This window comes from Pelmatolapia mariae, linkage group LG23 (genome assembly GCF_036321145.2).
Source record: "Pelmatolapia mariae isolate MD_Pm_ZW linkage group LG23, Pm_UMD_F_2, whole genome shotgun sequence".
Taxonomy (NCBI): Eukaryota; Metazoa; Chordata; class Actinopteri; order Cichliformes; family Cichlidae; genus Pelmatolapia; species Pelmatolapia mariae.
Genome location: NC_086246.1, coordinates 46,206,907 through 46,227,033, shown reverse-complemented (window position 1 = coordinate 46,227,033; position 20,127 = coordinate 46,206,907). Strand labels below are relative to the sequence as shown.

At 39.3% G+C, this 20,127-nt stretch overlaps 1 protein-coding gene across 1 annotated transcript; it reads left to right on the top strand.

The window, feature by feature from the left end:
• The first annotated feature begins 1,388 nt into the window (after positions 1–1,388).
• atp5f1d (ATP synthase F1 subunit delta) lies at positions 1,389–7,370 on the top strand. The gene is made up of 5 exons (XM_063466292.1): positions 1,389–1,629; positions 2,358–2,511; positions 3,403–3,491; positions 6,922–7,051; positions 7,239–7,370. Exons 1-4 carry the CDS (start codon positions 1,513–1,515, stop codon positions 7,042–7,044), a joined length of 483 nt encoding a protein of 160 aa, XP_063322362.1. The 5' UTR covers positions 1,389–1,512; the 3' UTR covers positions 7,045–7,051; positions 7,239–7,370.
• The last annotated feature ends 12,757 nt before the right edge of the window (positions 7,371–20,127 follow it).

Genomic DNA, 20,127 nt, shown 5'->3' with positions numbered 1-20,127 from the left:
GCAGTTTAGTCTCCACAGCTGCGTTAGAGGAGTCAGGGAAGCCTGAGTGTCTCTGCTCTGTGTTAATATAAACCATGTCACACAGTCAAGGAAACGTGTCTCTTATGCTTACTTCTTCTTCTTTTTTTTTTTTTTTGGCAAATGCACTCACTGAACCTCTAGAGTGAGAAAAAATATTGAAGCATAAGTAGACTCATATGATCTCATTTACTCGCGCGCGCGTGTGTGTGCGTGTGTGTGTGTGCTTGCGTTTGTGAAACCCTGCGAGTGGGATACTACAACTAAACTTTATCCCTCGGCCAAGCTACCGGTGGGTTTCAGTAAATTCCAGTATTTGCCAAATAATGGCTGCTGGAATATGAACATGACTCGTTGGCCTTTAATCGTTGAACATATGGCTGAGATAGCCATATCTTTCATTTTGAGTCAGTAAGAACTGTCCCGTCACAAGGCAGAAGTTGCAATCAATTTATGGCAAAGAGACTTTCATATATCCAGATAAAAGTCTCACTGACATTGAAAATGTGTTTTTTCTAGAACTATTTGGTCAAGAGGGCAGCACAAATGGCAAAAAATATAACATAACAGTTCTATAAAGATATCTGAAGCGGCCAAAAAGGACTGGATGGATTATAATCAAAGACACAGAGGTAAACTAATGCAGGATCGTTAAGATACTTACAAAACGACCAATTTTTTATTTAATTTTATGTATAACCCTTCATAAATGATACTGACTACATTCTATATATCAATATATGTAAATATGTTAAAACACACAGAGACACTGGCAGGCGTTTACTGGCGACACACTGGTTTGCAGGCTTTACAGGTGTTTGGCGCCATCTCTTGACGCCATGGGGATTACATTTATTTGTCAATAAATACTGATAAATACATATATTTAACAATATTTAACGATAAATACATTTATTAATGAGTAAATACGGAAAACACAATTTTTGCTCACATTAACCACTTTCCCCCAATCAATCTCGAAATGTTTCCCCGTGTAACTCCAGCAAGAATACCAGCTGAAAGCTGAAATACACATTTAGCACATTTAAAACAACCTCACTTTATCCCAGTTCTATACATGCTATGCGAAATATACACCATACTGACTGTGCTAAATCAACAGTAAATAAATATACTACAAACAAATTATCAAATAAAACAAACTGAATAAATCTGTGTTACTGTGTGTTACTGCATAGTAAAAGATAGGGTACGCTACCTAACTAGAACTGAAAGCATACGAGATTAAGGAGGTGATTCAAAGTATTTTTAAACGATGGATAAACTGGGAGACCTTTAACTGCTAGCGCAATTGCTCCTTTGTTTTTTGGTTTTTTCACGACTACATTACCCTGCATCCTCTACGTCGCTGCAAAGCCTGACGGGTAGCCTCCCGACGTCCTTGTCCTACCAAGCGCACACTGACTGCCTTCACGCAAGGGCTTGGGGATCCCTGTCATTCACTCGAGCTTCACAAAAATAACATTTTCAAGGATGATGGCAGCAAGATTTCTCCGCCGTGCTCTGCCTGTGCTGAGGCAGACTCGCTGCTACGCCGAGGCCGCCTCCGGTGCCCCGCAGATGTCCTTCACGTTCGCCTCCCCGACACAGGTACTAGGCTAACGTTAACGGTAACGGCTAGGCTTCTCAGGCCCAGCTAGCTTAGTCGGCTAACCGAATGAAATTTAAAGAAAAGAAATGGCACCTTTGGACCCGTGTAATAGATTGGTACCGGTCCTTGGCCTCGCTGTGTGCCCGAGCAGTACATGCACGGTTGCATTTAAATTAGCGCTAGCGTTTGTCTTTGGAGGTTAAGCCGGTGCACCCTAGCCTAGCCGTCATTCACCGTATTTGACAAGCAGTGTGTGGTCCTTCAGAAAGCATTGCTCACTTCACGGTTACTTAAGACTCCGGATCCATTTTTTAAAACACATTTACATTTTTTTTGAAGTGCAATACGTTTCAGTGACGCTATTAAGGAGCTCTTGTGTTTTAAATATTAAACTGTAACCTTGAAGTACATGTCGGTGGGACGAGCTTGTCAGTGCAGTTCACTTCACATTCTGAATGTGAATAAACAATGTTTTTGACCGCACGGGTAAAGTCAAGCGCAAAGACAAATTTGTTATATCGTGGATGCGTTAAAAAAAAGACTGGTGGTTATTGGTGATGCTCTGTTCGTTTCTAAAGTCTGGTTCTTAGTTTTGCATCTGGATATTTACTTAATTGTTGTCAGTTAATGTGGGTTGAAGCTCTCTGTTAAAGTGATGGTGTAATGTTTTATTTTATTTTTTTAATTTAAAAGTGTTATTGTGTGTTTTTGTTTTTTACCATCCCAGGTTTATTTCAGAGAGGCCAGTGTAAAACAGGTGGATGTCCCCACGCTTACCGGTGCATTCGGTATCCTTCCTGCCCACGTACCCACCCTGCAGGTGCTCCGGCCTGGTGTTGTCACAGTCTTCAATGAGGATGGCTCTTCTGCCAAATACTTCGGTAAGATTTTCCTTTGGAAAAATGAGAGAATGACTGCAGACAGGCCCACCAAGAAGAATCAAGATCCTACTTATCCAATCAAAGAGAGAGAGATTATAGTCATAGTTATAAATTTATTTTGGTTTTAGTCTCATTTTTTGAAACAGAAAAAAAATTGGTGGTCTGTTCATCGCAAAAGTACAAAATTAAGAGAATTAACAGATGCCCAGATATAATGACCATTGTTTAATCTTTAGTGGTTTTAAATTAACCATTGCGGCATTAATACAGTTTAAGCTCCATTATTGCACCCAGTAACACCGAATCTCTCAGTGGAAGAACTACCATCTTATTGAATTAATATGACGTTATTAATGGACTGCTACAGTGAAGGCTTACACTTTATTGTGATTACCCACTGGTCACAGATCACTTGTTTTGTACAGTGTGAGCATTTAACAAAACACTGTCAGGCTGTCTACTATGAAGCGGTTTGTAGCCTGCGTCCAGCATAAAGGGAAAGTAACTTGTGCTGCACTACAGTCAACCATGTTCACTTTCTTTTTTCTTTTCTTTTTGTAAAGATCTGCTTTCCTTTTTTCCTTTTCGGCTGTTGTTGATGCCAAAAACAACAACAAAGTGTTTTTATCACATCTAAACAAAATACTATTAATGTGGGAGTGCACTTGGCTGACATTACACCTGAGGAGAACGTTACAACTATAGATAAACCAGCTAATTGTATGATGGGATTAAAATATTTGAGAATCTGGTCAGGTGATTAAAAATAGTCGAGAGAAAATTGTAGGAATAAGGGATGCTGTGGAGTATAATGGTACATATGTAGTTGAGGTGACTACAAATTCCATGTGGATACTTACACTGTGTGTGTGTGCGTGTATATATTCACAGTAAGCAGTGGGTCCGTAACGGTCAATGCTGATTCTTCTGTGCAACTGCTTGCTGAGGAAGCTTTTCCCCTCGACCAGCTGGACATTGCAGTAAGTATAATGTGAACTTTGAAATTAATGTGTGTGGAGCTGCTACACTGACCCCTCATTATTATCAAATGAGAGAAAACAGGAGGAGATTTCTGAGTGGTGGTTTGAATTTGAGCATAATAGTCATTAGTCTCATCTCCTTCAATTTTCCCCCTCTGGGATAATTCTTTTGTGTGTCGGGAGGGGACGATGCAGAGTGAAGAGGTGCAGGTAAGATGATTTTTATACATGGAAAAGAACTGGATGATGTAGAACTACAGGTCTAAGGTGAAAAAACGGCAAAGAACCAGCAAATGTTAAGATGTGATACTGTTGTAGCTGCTCAGCTTAAATAGTATTAAGTCCATGTATGTTAGCTGTTTACTGTAATACTAAATCATTCATCACTCTATGTAAACATGTTCTATATGTATGTGTGTTTGTGCCACATGTGCATTATGGGTACGTTAACCTCCTCTGGCACCCTGGGTGATACAGAGACAATTGGAACATGGATCAGATGGCCAAACGCTACTATGAACTGTCACTTTCGGGGGTTTTCACATATCTTTTATGAGGTTTAAGTATGAGCTTTGGTTGGGCTTCTCAGTCACTTGTCCTAAATCCACTCTTCTCTCAACTTTTTTGAGTAATTTGCATCCTGATAGGTGAACCAGTTTCTGTTAGCTTTCTGTAAGGGCCTCTCTATATTTGACTACTTTAATATCGATCTGACTTGGTCTCACTTAGTGTTAGATTTTTTATGTTGGACTAAAGCTGTTACGTACACGCATGTTAGTACAACCAACAGAAGGCGCTTCCTGATTTTTTTAATTTTTTAATTTTTTTTAATTATGTATAAATTTGAAAGGAGAAAAAAACAACAATATTTTGGTATTCTACATTACTGAGTGCAGATTAATGAAGCCAGATTAAATTCTGCTTATATACAATATGCTATAATGCACTAAAGTTTTCCAAAACTGAAGAGGTCTGAATACCGTTACCATTTTTATCCCCATCTCTCAAGCTCTACCTGCACATCAATGAATGACTGTTTAAGCACACAGTGTACACAAATGTACCCAAGAGAAATTACACTTTACTTAAGTAAGAATGCGTATGATAGAAAGTGTCATGTTAAATGTGACCTTCACTGTGATATTTCATTGACAGTGCAAAGAAAAAAGCCTTGAAGGGTATAGTTTGTGCTATTCCATTGAGCTGAGTATCTGCCCTCCATTACTCTGTTTCAGCAGAGTGTTGTGGGAGTTTCCTGCTGTAGCACTGTAAGGTCTTCACTATGTAAAGTGCCTCGAGGTGACTCGCATTGTGATTTGGTACTTGAAGAAGATAATGCTACAATAATTGACTTGAAATTCGATTGGGAAGCTGAGTGAGGATACTTCTGTGTGCACCAAGAAGTCTGCAGAATGAAACAGATAATGCGTTGTATCACGTAGGTGGTCTTTATAATGGGAAAACGTCAGTCAGTGGCTTAATGGGTAAATGTTGTACTTTGAAATAATAAATGCCACAAAAGCAAGGGTCATTATGAAACTGTCACCACTGCAAACCGATGTAAATTCTGCTAACACGGTTCCAACTCATATTGAACTTCACGAGTTTTCCCAAAGGTCAGTATTTAAAGAAGCTTCATTGATTGATTGTGTGACATTGCACAGGTGATCCTATAATTGCATTCCGCAGCTCTGTATTTACTTTAATGACCAATTATCTAATAGGTGCATTGCTCCCCTCATATTTCAGACTTTTAACAAATAAAATGAAATGATCAATGTTTGTGGCATGTAATGAGTATAAAGTCAGCCTTTGTGTATAAGGACTGAGATTCAGTCCAACACAAATAATTGGTATTCATTAAATTCCCTTCCCATTAAGCTTTTTTACAATATAAAAAAACCCCACGTTTGAACTGTATGATCACTCTGTGCTCTGGTGTTAATTCACTCAGTATTTTAATTTAATTTCAGTATTGAAATTGGTTTCATTGAAGACAAATATGTGTGCCTGCTCTAACAGTTTATTTAGATTTTAGAACTTAAATAAGTTGTTTAAATGAACAGGTTGCTGTTTTTGCTATTTCTTTACACTCTGAATTGCTTTTGCACTCTTGAGTTTTGCTTCTGATTTTGTGCAGCAGCTATCTTTGTACCTGAATTGTCTTTGAGCATTGTAATCCTCACCAGCTCTTTTCTGTTTGACTTTGGATTTTTACTTTTTTTTTTATGGAACTAGATAAATAAAAGATTGTTTTCTTTTTCTTCTCCTTTTGTGTATGAATAAAGTTTGCAGCTGCAAGTCAGGAGGCCAGGTGTTGCACTGAGCTCAAATGGTGGGAGCCAGTCGTTTGTTCTTAAAACACTGTCAAAGCTGTACAAGTGAGAAAGCTTTGAAAGCCTTGTTTTAAAATAGGCTTTCCTGTTCTTTTCGCACTCTTTACTCTTTAACAGTGTCACCAGTATTGACACAGTGGTATTCATAAGTGGGTTGTCAATTCTTTATGTCTCTTTTATGCTTTAATGAGGTTTGTGTGATGGGTATCTATATATTCAATTTGTTCAGGCTTGTATAATTCCTAATTATCCACCCAGATCGTGTTCTTTGACAGCAGAGACCATCCTTTGATCCCACGCTGCATTATTTTCTTCTGATTTGATCTGCTGGGTCATTCGGTACCTCCCAGCTGATGATTATCCATCAGATCGGCGTTTCAGTCAGACGTCAGTGTTGAGTCCTCTTTTAAATGTCAGTCTTGTTAATGCTAGGCTGCGTTATCATGCACTCGCCTCGAAGGTGTCGCGTCTTTGACCTTGGGCAGTGCCAGAGTCACTGTCAAGTTGACTTCATAGCAGTAAATGAGTTAATTTTTCCTCATCGCCTTCCACTTTGGAGTAACAATGCACATGGGTCCAGTCTGTTAATAAGGAGGGAAAGGTCAGTCACTGTTGAGTTAAAGCAGATGTGTCAAATCCCTGCTGGGAGACCTTTAACTTCCAGCTATGTTTGGCATTTCTCGTTTCTAATCGCGACTGTGACAAATGGAGCTTTCAGAGCAAAGAGGCAGTGGGGATTTTCCCTGCTCGTCTTTCTCCTCACTTACGACTCGCTCTTTTTTCCATCTGAATATCCTGACTTCTACATCCTAGTCATCCTCAAAGGGGTTTGTTGGATGATTTAGAGTTTTGCATACTCTATTTATTATGGTTTTTTGGAGGGTGATGACCTGTCTTGAAATGTTTTCATAGTCACAGATGATGAGGGTGTATTTGATATTGCACACTACTGTAATAATGTGGCATAAGAGGGAAAAATAAATAATCTATTAGTGTTTCTAAAAATATGCAGCTGGACTTTTGGGTGTTATCTTATAGTGTTGCTTTTTTTTTTTTTTTTTAAATAGTCACACATTCTGTTTTTCTATTTTCAGGCAGCCAGAGCCAACCTAGAGAAGGCCCAGGCTGATTTGTCTGGAACAACTGACGAGGCAGCGAGGGCAGAAGTTCAGATCAGCATAGAGGCCAATGAAGCCATTGTCAAGGCTCTGGAGTAGACTTGTGGTACGACCTCTCAACTCCTCTAACATGAGCTGTTTATTGTCCTGGAATTTGTTTGGTTTAACAGGATAATTAAGCAGGACTGCATACAATTAATAATATCAAAAGTGGAAATGTTAACAGGAAATTACTGACCACTTACAGCATTAGGTTTTGTTTTCATCAAGCTCTTGTTTATTTTCCCTCCTAGGTAATCTTTTCTGTTGTTTGGATGGAAATCGACAGCCCATCTGTGTTTCCAGCTCAGTCACGTCAGCGTCCAGAAGATTCCATGCTTACTTTGTACAGTGGATGAAATTAAAAATAAATTTATTTGGAATTACTTGCTGGAGGAGTTTGTGGTGGTTTCTCATGCTGCAAAAATGCACGTGTAGTATTTTTGGTGCACAAAGACAAAGTTAGCAGTGTGTTGCAATTACATGCTATTATTAAATAGTTGTCATGTGTTGTGGAAAGTGCTTCACAAAAGAAGTAGTGTGGGGGTTTTCGAATTCATTTTTTACAGTGACTGATGACTGTAATGAATGTATTCTACCACTTGAGGGCAGCACACATATGTAGTTCACACAGTGTTTTTGATAATCAAATTTTTCCTCTACTTCCCAGCAAACCACAGTTTCAGGGAAGGAACTGTCATATTTTTCATATAAGGCTAGAGGAAATTGTTTACCGTAAAGCCTCAAAAGAAGGGTCTCTTGAAATATTTGTGGTAGCTCCTGGATTTGAAAGCGTAGTCATTTTACTGTTGCATTGCCCATGTGTGGGTTTGAGTTATTTGGAATCTTCTGTCGCTTCATTGAAATGTGTTGGCAGGGCTTTTTTGTTGTGAGTGATGACTTCAGGCTTACATGACTAAGCCAGGAAAAGTCTGGTTTTTTTGCTGTCCCTTCTTTGGAAAACTGGGCCTTTCTCTTGTTTCATAACCAGACTCACTCCAGGAGGCGCTGACCTCACTCACGTGCCCACTTAAGGCTTTCAGAGCATAAACCACAACCGGTTTATTTTGAATGTCAAAACTCTTGCAAGCTCTCAAGAAGTGTGAGTATGGTGCAAGTAAAAGTATTTACGCAGAAATGTTCTAATGATTACTAATGTGCATGGTGAAACTGCTGCGTAAGGTTCAAAAACAGAAACAGGAAGTTTTATAAATCATTTCCAGTACAGAATAAAAATGAGGAAAGACAAATTACACAATTTTATTTCAAAACTGTCATATTTTTGTTTTTAGTAGAGTTGACATAGGCTGTGAAGACTTTATATTTTTTTAGAAAAGAAACAGTCAACAAAACCTCACACATCCTGCTCTTTGTTCTCCTTTCTAATCTGCTGTTTTCATCAAAACCTTCTCATCCCAGCTGCGCACACACACACACACATACACACACACTCGTGAACAATATACAAACTCATCAGTTAGCCTCAGGGCTTGGAGACATCTGAGTAACACTTCAGACAAACAAGATGAATTGGTTATGTCAAAACCACCACTTCTTTAATCCAGATTTATAATAGAGGATGTTGAAACCAAGAGCTGCACCATCGTGCATCGTGTCTGTGTTCTGAGATTTTAACGCTGCTCGTGCTGAAAAGTGAAGCCGTAAAAGACGGTGTGCTTTCCAAGCGAACTCGTTTCTCTTGACGTGTGCTGTCGTGCAGCTAAAACAGCTGGATGTTCCGTCGTGTCTGGAAAGCTGTGCCCTATAAATGAGGAACCAGTTCTTTTGGTTCATAGTGCTTCCAGTTTTAGTTTTGCTTCAAACTTCTACTGTATGAGTTTGTAGTGAAATATTTTGAGTTTCACAACATTCGCCTCTTCCTCAGCTACACACACTACTGAAGTATCTCACAAATGAACTGCCTGACCCAAGTGTTTAAGTGCTGCTCGGTGGTATAGAAACAGTGAAGTGCAGCGCACTGATAAAGGACGACGAGTATCCAGCGAGAGCCCTTACTCGAGCCATTTGGTGGTGTTTCAAAGCAGATCAGGTTTGTGATAGTAAGTCGGTGTATATCTCCCATGGATCGCCACGTACTGTAATTAAAAGATTGCACTGTCTGCACCCAGGAGCGAATAACATGATACACACTATGACAGTCCACGGTGTCATGTTTGAGTGGTACTGTTAACACAAAGCAGCTGGAAGCTTTGGGAGAGCTCACTGGGCTGCGTTTACTGAGTCAACCACAATGGCAATAAAAGGGACCAGCCCATGTGAATCATTGTGTTTAGCAATGATGTAATTTCTAAAGAGCTTGCTCCAGTGCAGTGGTGTTGTTTGGAAATACGGCATTGTCAGCTTGATTCATAAAGAATTACTGTGTAACAATCTGTTTAAATAATCAAGACCATTTATCAGGAAAGAATGGCTGCTGATCTTCATGTGGCTTTTGAATGGAATTACTTCACTTTTGGTTGTTCAAAAAACTTGCATTGCAACTAACTATTGCCGGTAGGAAAATGTAATACCTACAAACCAAATGCAATTCCCATCACCATCATCCGGTAGCTCTGTTTACTTTCAATTTGCAAACGTTAGCAGGCTATCGTGCAATCTGGTTAGTTGAAGAACATTGTAAACTTTACCTGGAGCATGTTAGCTGAGCAAAGCGCTCTCAGCAGTTAATGATACATGCAGCTCTGTAGAGCTGCTAACATGCTGTAGCTGCGAGTGATCTGGTGTCACACTTTGTCAGACTGCACAGCATTTTTATCTCTTGCCCTCCTCTAATGAAGTGAGTGTCCCAGTTTTTTTTTTTTTTGGCTCAGGTTCACAAAAGTAAACATGTCTCACAAAGAATGTGTCGATGTAGCCCATGGATGCATCCCTACTGAAATCCAAAGATCAGCTGAAGTAGCAGTTTTATGAATTAAAGTCATACTCTCAGTATTAGTAACTTGTCCTTCATTGCCTGCTATTTATCCAGGATCTGGTTACCATACTCTCTTAGGTGGTGTCCACAAGTCACTATCTTTGTTGAACTGAGTTATGGACTAATTTCAGTATCAGGATGTTGCTTTGGACCTTTGGCTGTTTGATCACATGGATACTACAATTAAAAGAGCAGCTTTAAAGAAGCACAGAACAAATATAAGATTGAATAACAATGAAATAACATAATTACTTTTGAATGTGCGACCCCATAAAACAAGCAGGGAATACTTAGGCTTGTGTCCAAGCATGTGTCATTGTAGTAATGTGGCCAATAGGGTGAATCACAAAGCAAATGGAAAGAGTCGAAGCGCAAGATTTTCTTTATGTACTGGCACGGGCTCCAGCATGACACACACTGGCTGTAACACGGTGTGATATTTTCCTTCATGACTTCTTGCAGGCTTAGTTACCGGCTTTGTGGATTGGGACATGAGTGACTTTAACCTCATCAGACTTGAAACGGAGTTGAGAGACTCTCAAACCTAAACCCTCTTCATCTCTCTTTATATCGGTGCTCTTATTAGCCTCATGAAATCACGGGACACACTTCACATGCGCCACCATTGACATTTCACTCATCATGTTAATGATAATTCATGCAGCTGACAGCGCTGAGAGAAATGTTCATTTATCAGGCTCGATAATGAAAAAAATGAAAAAATAAAACAATGTATCAGGTGAATAATAAGGGAGTTATGTGCATAAGAGGGGGAGTGACAACTGAGACACTATGATCAAGTCCCACAAATGTTGCATTTAAACAAGAGGTATCACATCACAGCTTGAATTATTCATTTACACGAAGTCATCTTCAGCAGAAAAACTGCAACAGGCTATTTATAAGTTGTTTTCATGTTGCCTGTGCTGTATAGTTACCAGAAGTCTTATATTAATTAGTACTTAAATTGCAATTTTGATAACTTGGAAAGTAGATCCTTCCCAGCAGCAGGTAGCAGAATACAGGATATTAAGAGCGCCTGATGTGTGGAGGCAAATGAGACCTGTGAAGGAACTGAGAGGAAATTAAAGGTCTGGAAAATTTAAACGCTTTGAGCAATGAGCCAGCTACGAGGATGTCAATTTTCTACACACCAAAGTGCACTAAAATTACACATATCATCTAGTGTGCATAATCATCGGCCCTGGAGCTAGCTTTAATATACAGTAGCTGTTAAATGGTACAGATACATAAACACATTCTGGGGTGGCTTTCTTGTAAGCGAAACCTGAAAATTTCCACCTGTGAGATATGGTCAAGCATGGCTAAGTGTGTATCAAGGGGGCAGATTGAGGCTTCGCAGCAGTAAGAGAGAAAGAGAAGCATCCAGAGAGTGGAGCTGATTGAAGTGCTGACCTTTTGGTGGGTCTGTGTAAAGAGGGGGCCTGCAGACTCTCAGTCAGCTGTCAGATACTGCATCCAGCCTGGTAGTGGGAGTAGGGCCCTGACACCAGCCTCCCACCACTTTGCCCTGTTTGTGTCATCCATTCCTCCATTCTTACAGCCTTCCATTCCACATAAACACCCACCCACCCACAAAACACACAACACACACGCAGGCAAGCGCTGCCGCAAACACTCACCCAGACGCAAACATCCACACAAACACAAATATATTTCTGCCTGTGCCAGCTAGGTAACATTTCTACAAATAGAAGTGTGGGCATTTGGGAGAAAAATCGCAAAGCTGCAAACACAGCCTGCTGTAGAGGTGAGATAATCAGCTTTGTGGTAACAGCAAATGGCCCCCTGAGTGGCAAGGCAGGTAATCATTGCACTGAGTATTTCTGTGGGAGAGGGGAAAAGTGCTTTTCTGTTCTCATGCATGTGTCTATGCATATTCACACAGAAATGAGCAGCCAACTCAAAGACACGCAGGTATAAAAGTATCACATACACGCACCTAGAAGATTAATTAGTGCGTATACAAAAGGACGATATGGTCGCTGATCTGCCACTTATGGTTTCTTTTTTTTTTCTTTTTAAAGAATTCAAAAAATAACTCAAAACAAGGATGTATTTGCGGAGCCGTGAAACATCCTGGGCCATACCAATGCAACAAGACACAAAAAAGTCTGTTGTGCTCAGAACTGCACTCACTTACTAAAAGCAGACCAGGTGGGGCACATTTACATGAGAGGCAAAAACATGCTGTAGATTTGCTTAAATTGAGCTTGGAGTTCTTCCATATCCCCAGTCTGTTTCGAGTTTAGCAGCGCTTTGATGATCTTCACTGAATTACTCATTACCGAAAAGAGACATTTACTCTTTCCTTTTTGTCAATTCAAGGCTCTAATTAGCAGATTTGAGTGGTTTCACGCACATTTTACAGCAGTATGCATGAATAAAAACTAAAAGATGCAATAGCTGTCAACAAAAGGCAATGCAAATTTAATCTTCCCTTGAAGAATAAAGAAAAAAGTGAAGGCGGCACATCTGTGCGTGTCTGTACGAGAAAATGTGAAGCCCACTTTCGCTGGGAAAGATGTGTAAAATATCTGCCTTCCTGCTGACAGTGAGGACTGTGGCTGTTTGGCATTCCAACTCGAGGTGTCACATGCTACAAGGGAGTGCATCAGCTGGGTGGGACCCATCTTGTGTGTACAGTATATACAAACAGTACAGTCTGAACGTGTATACCTGTGCAGATGAAAACGAAAGATTTCAGAATCTCATAGTGAACGGTTGGACCAGGTTAAACCACACACGCACAGGCATATATATATTGTTTCTATGATGCCAGTAGTCTGGCCTTTTGTGCCTCTGCTGAAAACAGACAAATCTCAGCGGTTAGTCATGGGGCAAAAAAAAAGAGCTCCATTTTAGGTCCAGTCTGGCTTTACATTTCTCGTGACTCAATCTAAATCACCAACAAAACACAGACGTACACATGATGCATGTCTGACTGCTGTTTGAGGAAGTTTGTGGAAGAACCCCAGTAAGTGTACATATATAAGTCACCAAAATTGAAACAAAATTATTAACTGATATGCTTTTCTAGTCAAGCTGTCTCCTTCTCTTTCTGATTTTATGTATGACAAATGGACTCGTGAACGCTGAGTTTATGAGCTGCCAAACCAAAAACTTGAGCCTTTCATGAGGAAACAAATGGTTAGAGGTATCAGCAAGAAGGATGGAAATATTGCAAGGCCAGTGACTGAGCCAAGGAGTGGCCATGGACAGCACTAATGTGTGCCCACCATCTGACCACCCCACACAAATAACGTTGTTACAAAGTTAAAGAGAGTAATTCCTACTTCTTTTGGCTTTATTGTAATTTCTTTAAGACTGCTGTATCCACATGAACACCTCTCAATAGCAAGCCTTCTATTTAAAATTGATTAAACATAATCCTTTTTTTTTTAAATGTAGGACTGCATGAAAAGCTTACTGTTGTATACTCCATGGTGTACATGTCTGTCATACCTGAATAAAAGATGAAAGTAGAAAAGAGTAAGTTTAAAAAAAAATGACTACTTGGTCAATCAAAGAGACATCAGTTTCTCTGCCACACCAATATAAATTATATTCTCAGCCTGCTAACCACATCAAAATTGTCTGGTTTTATCACTGATACTGAGACTTTAGCCGTTGGGCCACTGTATCATTTATTAAGCTAAAGCTTTTTGTCAGTACATAACTTGTATTAGTCTATAGAGCTCTGAGTTATGGTATGCCTTAACTCATATATCTAATATTAGCATTCATCTAGCTAAACATTATCACTATTATAATTATTGCAAAGATTACCACATTACTACGACAAGAATTGTTGGATAATATTACTTTACATGTTCTGGAAACCTAGTTAATGCACAGTAATTGCCATAGCAGACACACTGATCACCTTTACATTTCATGTAAGAGTAATGATACACCCTAAAGCCCCCACAGGGCAGGAGTAGCTGTGAACAAGCTAGAAGTACTACCAGTTACATGCCGCAATCCTAGCCTAGACACTCGGTTCTTCCCAAACATGGGATCAAATACTGATCCCTGAGTGCAAATATTATCAGATCGCTCCACTGTCCTTTTCCATGGTTGGTCACTTCTTTGGTGACTGCAATTTTCCTTTTACAGAGAATCACACACACTTTCCCTTCTCTTCTTAAGATCACTTACTCCCATGTGGTGCGCCAGGCCCTGGGTGTGTTTTTGTGCCTCCTGGGGATTTTTCAAGCACATTTTCCTGCAGACTCTCCTCAGCTGGTTTAAACTGCTCTGTTGCCTTTTTCCAAAACATCTAGTGGATGTGCCTGGGCACGTGAGGATGCATTCACACACTGGTGCACATGAGCACACACACACTCATCGTGAAAGTGCAGCTAGTTATTTGTTGTCCTTTCAACTGCACAGTTATACTCTTGCGCATTATGTGTGTGTGTGCGTGCGCGCATGTGTGTGCGTGCGAGGCTGCACAACATGCCAAAAGAGGAAATGAGGCAAAGTGTAAATAACACCAGAGGAGCACCTCCGGGTTGCCTTTCCTTCCTCTTGGGCTGTGTTGAAACCTTCATGTCATTGTATCTGCTCTGCCACCTGTGCTGTTGTGAAACTTTGTAACTAACACTGTATTTCTTTAAATTACACTCGTGATGTGACATTTCCTATATGCAGATTTAATGAAAAAAGCTGTGTCAAGTGGTAACTTGCACTGGCTGAAGGAAGCTAGCATGTGCCATGTACATGTAAAGAAGGCTAATCCATTGAGTCACATGCAAGTTAGGCTGAAAAGGAAAAACAAACTTTATTTTTTTTTAAAGTTTAGCTAGTTTGTCTACATGCCCTGTGGTCTGATGCCACACAGTGAGGATAGTCAAATGTATTTGGAGTTAAATTCCCCACCATTTTTTTCCTACAGAATGAACACTTCAGATATGGTGCTCTCTTATTACTTTGGAATGATAACATACTACTTTCCAATCTGTGTTGTCTTCATACATCATACATGTACTATTTTTACCTATCTGGATAAATCACAAGCTTCAGGTCCTTGTAAGCTTTGCACAACAAAAGCAGGAATGCAACTGATAGAAATTCGATAACATCTCAAATGCTTTTTTAGATGACACGATGAGTGCGTCTTCCTCGAACCTGGACCAGATCAGCTAATCCATCAGTGCCGGTTGACACTCGCTTCTGTACCCAATGTGACGGACGAATTATGGTGACGTCATGGTCACAAGCATGTACACTGAGTCACTGTAGGAAAATATGCCAGCAAGCTAGTTTCCACCTTGAACAACCAAAGAAGCTAGAAATAATCCCCTAACATGCACAGACCAACTTTGGCCCTCAGCAGGACCTGTGAGGTGAATGCAACTATAAAACCTGTTATGGTCAGTGAGTAATGACACTACAGACTACAAACAATGTATCTGAGATAGTACAACAGTGTCATGATTATAAAGTACAGTGCTTAAACAACAGTTTATATTTGAACAGTTTTTGCACAAGACATGTGTGTCATTTTTGACATATGACCCAACATATATTATACTGTTACTGTTACAAATCGAATGACGTCCATGTAAATTCCCTGTGACCCTCTGCTACTGTCCTCTTTCTGCTTTACCTTCCTGTACCCTTTCCCCACTTTAACTCTAGTATCGTTCCTTCTAAGTTTGCTTTTCCAGAGGCACAGCACAGCACAACAATGACTAAGAATGTAGACTGCAGAAATCCAAAAACATAACATCCTCTTTTCTAAATGTCACCAAAAACCAATTTATTGTAATCCTGCTTTTGATTTCTGTGTTGTAACTTGCAGCCTATGTAACTCTTACTGCATGAGCATGTTCCACAGGCGTTCATCCCAGGTCAGGCATGCTCTCAATGTAGCTAGTGACTGATTCCACACATGGAGGCTTGGGAGGTGTGGTTTTCCATGACTCCAAATAGGCAAAGTGCTTTTTGAATCACTATGGAAAGGTCAGATGGTTTCCAGTGCAGAAGCACATACCACGTTTGATGAAAAAGCCTTGAATGATTTAACAAAACATCCCCTAATATTTGTCTGATGAAAAGAGAGAGATTTTTACCCTGATATCACATATTTACCAGTATGTTAAATGAATAGCTGGACATTTGATAAAATACACTAATCCCTTTTTACACTGAAAGTTGTATGATGAGATTGATACCAGTCTTAGACCATAGGTAGCAACTGGTTAGCTTAGAGTGGGAACAGCTTCTCTGGTTTGGTGCGTGTATTGGTTCATTCATTGCTCATTTACAAACATGTCATATTTAATTTCTTTAATTTTGCAAAAACAGAAGACATAAAAATGTGAATCTGATGTGTAAACTCCACATTTTTCTACTTCTTTTCTGTTAATTCCAGTTTTTTGTCTAAGCTAAGCTAATTATCATCTGGTGATACCTATTGGCAGTAATAAAAATGCTGGCTGTTTTTTTTTTTGTTTGTTTTTACCACTCCCTTTGGCAAAGTTGGCAGAGTTCATTTGAACTGGTTGGTTTCCTGGTATGGCGCTGGCTTTTATGCATAGTCCACAAATTTTCAATACAGTTAAGAGGTATGTTTGGAAAATTAAAGGTGAGGTTTTCAAACCTTACAACACTATACCAAGTGTTAAGCATGGTGGTGGTAGCATCATCCCCTGGGGTTGTTTTGCTGCTAGTGGTACTGGTACACTGCACAAAGTGCCAGGAAGCTAATTATTCTAATATCTGCCAAGCAGAGTGCTCAAATATCCCACTAAAATGATCCCAGAAGCTTACTGATGGCTACCAAAAGCATCTGGCTGAGGTTCAATTTGCTAACCAAATAATATTGGGTGTGTATGTATACTCTGGATCTTGTGTGGATTAGAGAAAATCCAAAATAAATGTAAACTTGTCCAGCCAACGCTTTTTAAAGTCATTAAAGATGTGTGGTGTACAATCATTCCACCTAGGAAAAACAACAGCTCAAGTCATTAAAGTTATTAAAAGCCCAAAATTACTACAACATTTATGCCCATCATAAGCAGATGTAAACTTTTGGTTACAGCCGCATGTAGTTACTTGAAATATTTAAGCACTATAAATCTTTCATCAACCTCTAGTTTACTGTTCATTCTGACATCTATGTTTAAATGGAACACTAGCTTGTTAGTTGTGAACACATACACCACTAAAATAAATTATTTTTTATTTTAACATCATATTAAAATATACACTTTACAACAGATTAAAAACAAACTAGCATTCATTAGAAACTATGAGATAAGCTTATTTACAACAGACTTACAACACACTTATTTACTGTGCCTTACTGGAGACCTTTAGTCTTCAATATAACCTGAATTCTTTTAGGCGAGCTTTCTTGTAATTTGTTTAGCAGTCTTCAGGAATAGTTCTTCTGGTTTCTTGAAGAGCATTCCAAAGCTTGTCTTTGGATACTGACTGCCTTTTGTTCCACATTACTTCTTGACAGCCACCCTTTCACTTTCAGACTTCAGTACATAGTAGATGGATCAACTGAAGGTCCAGGTACATCTCTCGGGTCCTGTGTCAGTTGTTTGCTGCATTTTTTTCCTATTTCTTAAACACACGATCTTCATTATCATCACTTGAGTTATTCTTGAATGATTCATAGTTCATTGTTAAGTGGCTTGAGAAACAACAAAAAACTAACAATAAAACCCCCAAAACTCTGACTGGAAGAAAAATGTCTAAAAAAGAAAAACATTGAAAGACCTTCTAAATACATACATTACACAAGACAGTCTGGCTATTATTAATAATATATTATAAAGAAATGAGGGATGTGGCAAGACTGTGCGGTAAAATGTTCAATATGGTCAATGATTATGATATGCTTATAATTCAAGGATCAAAATCACTAATAATGTTAGAGTCAGGAAGCTGGAGCAAAGGAAGTTACTAAATGTGTTGTTGCTCTGTCAGTGACAGAGGCTAAACATTTATGAATAGTCATTAAGGTTATTTTCAAAGGGCTACTAATGATACTGATTATCTTTGTCACATCTAGATTTAGTCAGTTTCCACTTATTTCTTTCTTTAAATAGCACACAGAGTAACTTGAGTGGAAACAGCTTACAATTTTGTACATACTTCTTGACAGATATTTCACAACCAACAGAACATTCAGCGGCTTGAACTAACTTGCTATCCTGATTATATTAAAAAAAAAGAAGAAAAAAAATCTTTATAGGTACTATGTACTATGTACCAGTCAAGTCCTGCCTCCACCCCCATTTGTAGTCTGAAATTGCCCTTTAAATTGCCACTGAACTTGGCATATCACAGCCAACCCACTATGAAATGTGTCTGATTATATAATTTTTTCACAAACGCTCGTGGAAGCTCAATAAACACATCTTTAACAAGCAGTAGTCAACACTAGACACGTCAGCTGGTATAGTATAAATAGATACAACTGACTAATTAACTGTGAACTCATATTTGGCTGACTGGCTGTATCAAGTAGCATCAAAGAGAAAGAATAGACATGACTAAACATAGACAAGGCCGAGGCCTTGTGGAGCGAGTGAGGTGAGGCTAGTTGTCATTAGGTTTATCAGATATGCTGATGAAATAAGTTCAGGACTGGTGAGAGACAAGACTGCAATAGCAAACAGCGGGGCTCGTATATGACCTAATGAATTCTGTCTGCTCTGCTTATTCCTAGTCCTAAATGGCTATTTCTGACTGCTGCTGGTTGCTGTCATGGAACCAGCAGCAGTCAGTTAGTGCAATGGGCTGGACTAATGCTACTGCCAAGCATTGTCTAGCTGTGTCTTGACAGTGATATATGCTCCCTTGTTTTAGGCAACCAACAAGCTGTGGCTACTGAGCAGCAAATGTAAGAACATGTTCCACTCTTAAAACTCCCACAAACCCAATATAACAGCATTGCTGATGCATGTGATTTAAAATGACATCAGACTGAGGCAGATAGATTGGTTAATAGTGATCGCTTTGGGAAAATCGCATCTCCTCCCCTGTCAGAGTGAAGTGGAAATCGGTTAGTGTGGGAGCAATGTTCAAGTGAAGCTGGAAACTTTTTGTAAGTAGTCAAGAGTTCAATCTGATATCAGTAATGTGGTACTGTGCAAAATCTTGATTCACTCTTTAAAGATCTGCAAATAGAAATATAAATACAGTATATGAGGTGAAAGGATGGCTTTTAAAGTCTAACAAGCTTGAAAGTATGATCTTCTTTATTGTTCAGTAGAGCCTGAACTCTCTTAGGCAGCTTTCTTATAATTTATTTAAGTAGTCTTCATGAATAGTTCTCCAGGCTTGTTGAAGGACATTCAAAGCTATTCTTTGGATGTTGGCTGCCTTTTGTACTCTTCTCATTCGTACCCTGTCAAGATGATTCCACACTGTTTCAGCAATGTTGAGGTCTGGGCTCTGGGGAACCTGATTCATGACTGTTTTTCTATCCAGGTATGCTTTTACTGCATTGGCAAGTGTGTTTGGAATCATTGTTATGCAGAAAAATGAAGTACTTGCCAATCAGACTGTTTTGCAATAAGGTATCAAAATCTGATGGTACTTTTCTGGGTACATAATTCCAATCTATCTATCTATCTATCTATCTATCTATCTATCTATCTATCTATCTATCTATCTATCTATCTATCTATCTATCTGTCTGTCGAATGACTGTTGAATAGAACTGCAGTTTTCACCTGCCTTTCAATTTCCTCTTCCTGTTATTGTACCTTGGATTGAAACTGTCAGTGGCCACAGACTGTCAAAGTTTGAGGAAAAAGAACCTTCCTGGTTCTGTAAATTCAGGATACACTGTATATGATAATGACAGTCTCAGGATAGCCAGTGCGTGGGTTGTGGAGCTGTCATGCCTGAACAAATGCTGCCACGGTCCTGTATAGGGTTAAACTGAAACCTCGCCTTTGATCATTAGTTATATACTGTGGATACAAAGGGTCAGAGCAACCTTCCCTGTGTGACTCATTTCAGCTTCCAGCTTTCCACCCATACACAGTAAATATTTAACTACACGTCATTGGTGGCATTCTGCAGTCAGTGTCCAAATGCACCTCTTCTCCGAAATGATGCTGGCATTTCATTGATTTCAACAACATATGCTTGAATTTTTTCTGGTGGGAAAGTGGGAGGTCATGGTAGCGTCTATTTGCATGTTCATTTTA